General features: G+C 41.2%; 1 protein-coding gene across 2 annotated transcripts in view; it reads right to left on the bottom strand.

The window, feature by feature from the left end:
- Positions 1 to 4404: 4404 nt before the first annotated feature.
- The window catches only part of RCBTB2 (RCC1 and BTB domain containing protein 2), a 1132258-nt gene continuing 1127607 nt past the window's right edge, over positions 4405 to 9055 (bottom strand). For both annotated transcript variants that reach the window (XM_044073172.1, XM_044073173.1), the window contains one exon: positions 4405 to 5677. In XM_044073172.1, coding sequence (XP_043929107.1) covers positions 5537 to 5677 — 141 coding nt within the window. In that variant the 3' untranslated portion in view covers positions 4405 to 5536. The remainder of the gene's footprint in view (positions 5678 to 9055) is intronic.

The following is a 9055-nucleotide window of genomic DNA, read 5'->3' as shown; positions in this document are numbered from 1 at the left end:
TATGGACATCTGAGGTATTGCAAGATTCAAGGTTCAAAAATATTACCTTTGAATCAGGGATTTTATTTTTAATTACGTAAATTCTTAAATGGCCTATAAAGGCCCTGAATTTGGTAACAACTTCTCTGAATCGCTGAATCATTGAAACATTACAAGGTATGGCATTTAATTTGGAATTGCATGCAGCTGAATCACAGAGAATTCTAACTTAATTTGCTCGATACACAACAATACAAAACTATTAGAAGTACAAATTACAACACAGTAACTTACAGTTAGTATGGTACTGCAACAAATACCTGCATTAACAGCATGGATACAGTTCAACATTTGCATTATATTATATCCTGTCCGAGAGTTCCTCTCAAAATAGAACCCAGACATTGGGGCAGCATTCTGTATGCTAAACACTGACAAAGAGCAGCTGTGTAGAGTTTCACAACATAGTAAATACATAAATGTTAATGATACCACTGGAGAAGCAAAAAGCACAAGTATCACTCTGCTTCTGGAGTCTGTTTTCCTGAGGACTTCTGCTACTGTCACTGCCATCTTACTCTGCTCCCATTGGTACAATTCAGCTGTGGCTATCATCCCTACATCATTTTCTTGCTCTACTGCCTTGAGATCCACTCCTCCCTCCTGACAGTTCACAAAGGGTTATTGTGGTCCAAGACCAAGATTTTGAATTTATCTGCACTGATCCCCAACTGCTACCTTTCTGTCCACTTAATCAGCCTTTTTAAATGCCTCCCTAGATACCTGCCCTTCTAGCTTTCACTGATGCACCTATCACTGTGCCAACAGCAAAGAGGCTAATCTCATTCACTACACCCTTAGAGACATCTGTGGCAAACATACTAAAGAGTGGTGAACATATGACAGACCCCTTCGGTACCTACTAGCTGCTTTCCTAATTCCTAATATCATCTATCTCTTACCACAATCTTCTGTGCACTATATTCAACAAGCAATATTTTAGCTCTTTAGTCCTGAACGTATTTCCAACCCTTCCAATTTCCATATTAGCTCCTTGTGTGGGACACAGTTAAAGGCATTTATGAAATCCACAAAGACTGTCTAAAGGTCTAGCTGGCATGATCTTAAACTTTAAGAAAAGCCATGGAAATACTGCTAAAGAACAAATAAATGGAGTTTAATAATAATACTGTGTTTAAAGACGAATGACAGCAATGCCTTACCTTTAAGGTACGGATGTTCCTACAGTCTAACCTGATGCAATTCTATGACAAGATGACAAGGATGAATGATAAGGTAGAATCGGTGGACAAACTTTGTTTGGACTTCAAGCAGTAATTCTACCACAGTGCCAAGAAAAACTGGTTCAAAGATACAGGGGAGTGTGGTTGGTGGGTAAATGGTGAGCAGGCAAAAAACTAGCATGAAAAAATGGGGTCCGAAGATGCTGTTAAAAGAGATAACATTTGAGGATAGGAGCAAATAATCACATAGACCAATGAGTTTTCTAGCTGCTTTGTCAGACACCTCTTAAAACAGTAAAAGGGGAAATGTAACTGTTTGCTGATGATAAAAAGGTAGAAACAGACTTTTTTTTAATGGAAACAGGGCTGCAGGGAGAACTGGACTGGATGTGGGGTGAGTGGAGAAAGATTCAGGTTTGACGTCAAGTTATAAACTTTAGAAACTAAATTCCTTTTAACTAAAGCTGGGAGAAAGGGCGCTGAATAAACCAGAGGAAAATAAAAAAGGACTTGGGCTATTAACTCTAGCGCATGTTAAATCAAAGGAAAGTAAAAACAAAGTAAGGATGATATCTGCAATCTAGAATGAACTGCTAATACAATTGTTCCTAGGAAACAAGAGGTGTTTATTCTCTTCATGAACTGCTAATACAATTGTTCCTAAGAAAGAAGAGGTCTTTACTCTTTTCACAGGTATCTGATAATGCCATATACAGAATACTGTGCACACTTTTGGAAACTTGGACTATGAGGCAAAACTGCACAAACCAGTATTATAATGTTGCAAAGAAAGATGGCAATGGGTTCTGGCTTCATGGCAGAGAGGGTTAAAGCTTAACCACAAACTCAGATGACAGGGTTGAACAGGATCCTTGAGGAACTACTTATGGGCAGCGGGAAAAAATGCCTGCTGTAAGGATATCAGTCTCGAGTGTGAGTAAAGTGGACCAGACCGCTGTTACAGTGGCCTCCAACTGGGAGGCTGATCCTGGGATTGGCTGTAACACGTGAAGCATGCTGGTATGCGTTTGTTGTGCACCAAGCAATGTGCAGTGCTGGACCTTAGAAGTTAGCCCACAAGATAAGCATGCATATTTGTGTCGTAGGGCCAAGTATTGTGTGTACGTGCCTCAGGAGTGTGCAAGCCAGTCCCATGAGAGGTGGGATTAGATTAATTAATGTAAAATTTCCTTACATGCTGCATGCACTTGTTAGACAGTTCCCTGGCCTGGAGTCAGTTATGTTCCTCTCCTAAATGTAGGAAGCTTCTGTATAAAAGGTAGGGGTGAAGCCGGAATGTCACAGAGTGCCGAGGAGAGGGTGGTCCTGGTGCAACATACAAGGTGATGGGAAGTGGAAACTGTTTGTCTTTCGGCTTTTCCCGGTTAGGGGTCGCCACAGCAGAACTCCGGTCCGCTAATGATTGGCAGTAGATTTTCACGAACGCCGAGGTGCCAGCTCAATGTTCAACCTTCAGTGAAGGCATGCCCATTTACGCATGTCTTTCGAACGCCCACCCAACCGCGGGGAGGACATGCAGACTCCACACAGAAGGCACTCCCCGCACTCCAGCCGAGAATCGAACGAGAGAACCTCTTGCTGTGAGGCAACAATGCTACCGCTGCACCACCGCGGAGACTAAATGCCTTTAATGCCCACCTGGATTACGATCCTTCCCGTCAGCTTTAGTATGGACTGAAGACTTATGGAAGAGGCTGATGGCTGTTTTGCAGAAGGAGAAAAAAGACCTCAAGAAAAAAAAGAGAGAGAAATGAGACAGGGAAAATATGTGCATCCAGGGAGATGGTGAACAAATATTAAACATTACTGATGGAGAGGCAGGTTAAAAAACATAATTTCTTTAGTAAGAGGGTTGTGAACAAAAAAGACTGACAAGTAAGCTAGTACAGTAGCCGATGGAATAATGACACCATCAAATTAGCCTGGGAAAAATGAGATATGTCAACAACATAAATGGAGAGAGTGAATAAGTGTGACACTTTTTTAATGCTAGCCTTGTTTATTATATTCAGATCCACACAGTTCTGGATTGCAACGCATTTTCTACTAATATATTCATTTCAGTTTCATAAAATGTTATAATTTAATTTCTATAATGATTACAATTTAGAACAGAATTGCAGCACCACAAACCTGTATTTTGACATTCCACATCATCAAATTTGTTAACATAACCAAGATATAAACAGTGAAGTCTATATATATATATATATATATATATATATATATATATATATATTACACATACACACACATGGGTCCACTTTGTAAATTCGAAATACTGAAATCTCAAATTTCAGTATTTCAAATTTACAAAGCCGAATACTCACATTTCCGAAAACGGCAGAAGCGTGAAATTCAAAATACCGAAGCGTGGATATTTTGAACTTTTGTTTCCAGTGGTATGGAATGTGGATGTTTGAGCTTAATTTTGGTAAGTCTGTGTGTGTAAGTATGTTGGTTAGGGGTTTAGTGTGTGTTGTGACTGTTATCTGTGTTTGAGGGACTGTAAGATGTGTGCGTGTGAGTTTCGTTTGTGTGATCTCGGAGTTAGAATATATAAATGGGGGGTGTGGGGGGCTTGCCCCCCACTTGGAGGGTGCAGGGGGGCTTGCCCCCCTGCTTATATGTAGTTTAGTTTGTTTGACTGTGGGGGGGGGAGATTTGTGTATGTTTATCTGTGTACTGTATGTGTAGCGTGGGTACAAGATTTTGAATTTCGCAGTTGTGTGTTTTCGAGTTTGCGAGTTGTGGTTGGGTTTTCGGCTTTGTGGTTTTGGAATACTGAAATTCGAGATTTCAGTATTTCGGAATTACAAAGTGGACCTAGACACACACACACACACACACACATATATATATATATATATATATATATACATACATACACACAAACACATATGCATATCGCAGTCTCTTTCATGATGTTAGGAAGAGAACTGGGTATATAGCTGCTAATATAGTGACTAATTACAACCTCGTGATCTATGTTTGGATGCAGCATAGCACTGCTGCTGAGTGCCCTACTCACCTATAGGCCTGACGCTCATTTTGTTAGCTCTTGGTGCTTTTAGTCATCTGGCTACCTTCCTATCCTTATTAACTTCAAAAAAAGACCATGTCAGTTGGCTCTCTCCTTCTAAACACAAGCCCCTCATCAAGTACAAGTATCGTGTTTAGTTAAATGCTGTTATACCTAATTAAATGTTATCTGAATTAGTACCTTATGGCAAAGTACTCCCCTCCCTACTTAACACACATCTGCACTGTAAGTGAATACATAATACAGACTTAAAAAAAAATTCAAGTGTGGTATAAGGTAGCATTAAAGTGTTCTAAATTTACAGGAACACTACAAGAGTGTACAGTGCACCTTATGTTTAAGATAGAATAACAAATATCCTAGATGGTTACAGTGCACAAAATCTACAACCAGCTGAAAAACAATAAGTGCTGTTTAGAAACTTGGTGAATGCAGAATCTTCTGCTTCCGAATGTAAAGTTTACTGTCAGAATGGAATGTTTTTTTTCTGAGACTGCACATTAGTAACGGCATTATAATTACATACATCAGCAAGTGAGTTATGTGGCAGTAGAATACAATACATACACTCTTACATGAGTTATTTACCGATTTAACAGAACAGATATGATTTTTTTTATTTTAAAAAGTCCAATATACTTTAGAAAGGCAGATGTCTAATCTATAAGGATACATCATTATTGTATCCTACAAATGCTCCCTCTGTAATTATCTATTTGAATCAGCTTGGCGTAGCTGCTGATTGAGATACCCTGTGTTAGAGCAGCATTAAGCCCCGCCTTCCAGGACTCCTGTTTTCACCCCTAGATCACGTTAACAACTGAGGAAGGATAAAACAGTACTTGTCTCCACAGGTACAGAGAGTAAGTGACTTGTCACCATTCAAGTTATTGCCACTTCTGCTGCTTCCTGACAAGGTCAGCAAGTATGTAACTCTGCGCTACCAAGACCCCTCCACCTAAAAACCAATAGGTGTCACTACTGCACTTTATCTAGGCTTAGTACAGGGGTCGGCTTACATACCCTTTTGTAACTACAAGGCCCAAACCATCACACCAGTGATTAATATGCCAGTATCTCTGTAGGTTTACTTCAACAAGAAAAGTCTTTGTAAGCAGCTTTTCAGTTCTACATTCTCGGGAAACCATCTAACCTATTGTCATCAATTCTGAAATCTTGGACAAGCAATCCAAAAAAGTGTCATGTCCTTCTACAAGTAGTTGGTTGGCTCTTTATGTCAGAACTGACTTCAGTTCTTGAATGCTCCAGCTTTGCTTGCTTTGTTAATAAAACTCTTGAGAAGATCATTGTCCATCTGGAGAAAGGCCTCTGTTTGTGTAACTAAAGTCATATGGTTGACGCAGAACCTGAAGCAAAATTCTTCCAAATCCTACAATAAAAAAAAAAGACAGAATTAGAAATCAGCATGAGTTTTTACTTGAAAAAAACACCTACAGAATCACTTTTGAAGTTTAATGCTCACTGAAAGATCTGTATTGTTCTTATTTCTAGCCATAAACAGCAGTTGCATCATTTCTGTTAAAAATGCAGTTCAATGAAATATTCCAAAATCCATCTCCTTATTGTTTTTTTCATTCTGCTTTACCCCTTGCAACACAATGAATCCTACTTATTAAGTTTTCTTGAAAGAATAATGTTCCACTAAGCCTATGATCTTGTTGTTTCCTGGAGAGACCCAACAGTGACTCTAGTCCACGAGCAGTCTTTTCAGTTTCCAACCCAGTGGCACAAGGATAAAACCTTGATTACAACACTGGTTTCTTAAGTTCATTCAGCAGATTTGGAACCTGTTTTGGCTGGAAAGATGGATATGCCTATCCTTAGGAGGAGGGGAAATGCCTGCACCACTACAGTACAGCTCTGGAGGTGGCCAGAGCTCACAGAGTTAACATACGGTCAGTGCAAGATGTGCCTGCCACATATTACCCAGGGCAGGGCATGTGCTCAAAATTCTTCTCACAGTCCCAACTTAGGGCAGGGCATGTGCTCAAAATTTTCCTCAACTCCTACCCAGTCTGACAATGACACTGGCATTTATGGAAGGGGCATAGGGCTTTGGAAAAATACCACAAACCACTGAGTGATGGTCCCTTGCTGCCTTCTCTCAATCTACTTGGTCTGGTATCCCTTAAATGCATGCTCAGGTGCTTTTGTGGCAGCGGTGACTTTCCCAGTGTGGGTCATACTGCATCCAGAAATAGGACTTACGGATACTGAGACTACACGGGTAAAAGAAAAAATAAAATCACTCTTTCCAGATGAACATAATTCAAATGATATGCATTTGGGGAAGAATTCACAAGTGCCACTCAGAAGAAATATCACAGTTGCATATCTGGTATGCAGTGCTACAGAGACAAGTTACAGAAAACACAAGCTTAAGCCATGGTTGTACGGCAAAGGCTTTATCCAATTCCTAGGAAGTAAATGGTTTATATATACATAGATTCATAGGTAGGTACTAGGCTATTGGCTCTAGGGCCTATATAAGCCTAGCCAAAAAGGTACCCTGGCTTTTGCCACCCAAGAAAATTATTTCCCTGTGCCCCTGTCGAGCAGAGCTACAGAAGTGATCCCCAGGGTGAATTTTCTATCTCCCATCCAATCATCAAGATTTTTCTTGAAGAGTGCTAATGAGAAGCTTTGCTTGATATAGATAGGTAGTTTGTTCCAGAGTGTGGAAAGTCTCTGAGACAGGAATCTATCCCTCCAGCATGTTCTGTTATTGTGGTGACAAGGTTTAGGTCCCTAGAGAGTGTAGCTCGGAGGGATTGGAATTTCTTTAAGTGGAGCATGTCCAACAGCTCTGGGCGTGAGATAGCTTTGTATGTTAGGCAGAGATTGCCTCTGAATAGGTGATATGCGATGGAGTAAAGCTGGAGTTTTTTTATTCAGTCTCCGTAGGGCATCTGTTTGAGGCTGGTAATCCTCTTTGTGAGGTATTTCTGCAACCTTTCCAGTTGTTGTAGATGTCTTGTGAGGTACATACCAAAAGGGGCGCTGTATTCTATAATGGGTCTAATGAGTGATGAGTAGAGGCGAACAATGACCACTTTTTTTTCCTGGATGAAAAACCTTTTGTGATGAGGAGTGCCACGTAGAAGGATTTCCTGACTACTGTGGAAATGTGATTATCAAAGGAGAGACTACTGTCCACCTGTGTCCCAAGGTCTCTTATCACGCATTCGGTGTTATGTAGACTACTGCCTTTGTGGTAGTTCATGGGTACAGAGTTTTTACCAAAAGGGATGACAATGCACTTTTTGGCATTGAGCTTGAGGCCATGGCTTGACACTAGGCATCTGTTTCAGTGAGGCCCTTTTGTAGGATGTCCACATCGTTAGGAGGTTCGATTATGGCTCCTAGTTTGCAGTCATCTGCAAACTTCGTTAGCCAAAAACCTTCTGTGTTAGCCTGTACTTCAGAGAAGTAGATACCAAACGGGAGAGGACCCAGGACTGAACCCTGTGGTACTCCACTTGTCACTGGTCTGAAGTCAGATTTGGAGTCTGCTACTTTCACAGTGTGGGTTCATAGGGGTTTATACCTAGTTTAGTGAGTTTATCTATAATTCCAGAGTGGGGGATGGTGTCGAAAGCCTTGGCGAGATCTAGATAGGCTGTGTGAACCACCTTACCCTCAACTACGGCTTTGGTGACCGCTTCAAAGAAGTCTATCAGGTTTATGAGACATGATCTGCCTTTTACAAACCAGGGTGGGGTCCAGAATTTGGAGATTACCAATGTCATTGTTTAGAAGTTCCATAGCCTTGCAAACCAGACTCGTCAGGCTAATGGGGTGGTAGTTCCCGGGGTCTGTGGTGGCTCCCCCCTTGTAGAGTGGGATAACAGTTGCTGTGCACCATTCAGTGGGCACAAAGCCTGAGGTGAGGCTATGATTGAACATGGTACTTAGGTGGGGTGCCAGTTCATTCTGTAGTTCGTGTAGAACGCAGCCTGGGATGTTGTCAGGTTCCATGGATGCTGTGTTCTTGGCTTTGGAGAGTGTGGTTTTTACCTGTGTAGCCGTGATTACAGGAACTTTGCATTCTTTCGGTATAGAGATGGGCCCTTTAGGGGGTGAGAGGGGGGTAAAGTTAGCACTGAACCTATCTGCCAGGATGTTGGCAATATCAGCTGGTTCTATATATTTAGTGCCATTGTGCTGTAACTCAGAGCAGATCTGAGTGTTGCCATTGAGATTATTGACATAGCTATAGAATGCTTTGCAGTTGTCTTTAGAATCAGTGGCATTTTTGTTTTCGTAACTAGCTTTGGAGGATTTTATGAGGGATCTCAGCTTCTTACGGAGGCTGACCGGGAACTTCCTCCAATCATGAGATTTTACTCTTTTTGCAACAGTTTCTGTCTTCTGTTGTAGAGTTTATTTATGGCAGGGGACCACCAGATTGGTTTCCTTTTTTTGGAGGCTAGCATCTTGGTTCTGTTAGGGATTGCATAATCCATGCACTCGTGCAAGTGCTTATAAAGTGTATTTGTGTAGGATTCAGCAGTCGTACCTCTATTGTCCGTATGCATGGGTGTCGTGAAGTTTGCCACTTCTGTCTTAAGAAGCGTGAAGTTGGCTTTGGAGAAATTTTTATGGTGGTTTCCTTAATGTGGGGTGGGATGTGGATGTCTAGGGTGATAAGCTTGTGGTCGGATCGGACCAATGAGGAACTGACCTCTGGTATGGAACACCTTTTGCCCATGTTGGAAATGACCAGGTCTAGGATATTGCTGCCCCT

This window comes from Protopterus annectens, chromosome 5.part1, assembly GCF_019279795.1.
Source record: "Protopterus annectens isolate FY-2018-M chromosome 5.part1, PAN1.0, whole genome shotgun sequence".
Lineage (NCBI taxonomy): Eukaryota > Metazoa > Chordata > Ceratodontiformes > Protopteridae > Protopterus > Protopterus annectens.
This window is presented reverse-complemented; position numbering and strand designations above follow the sequence as displayed.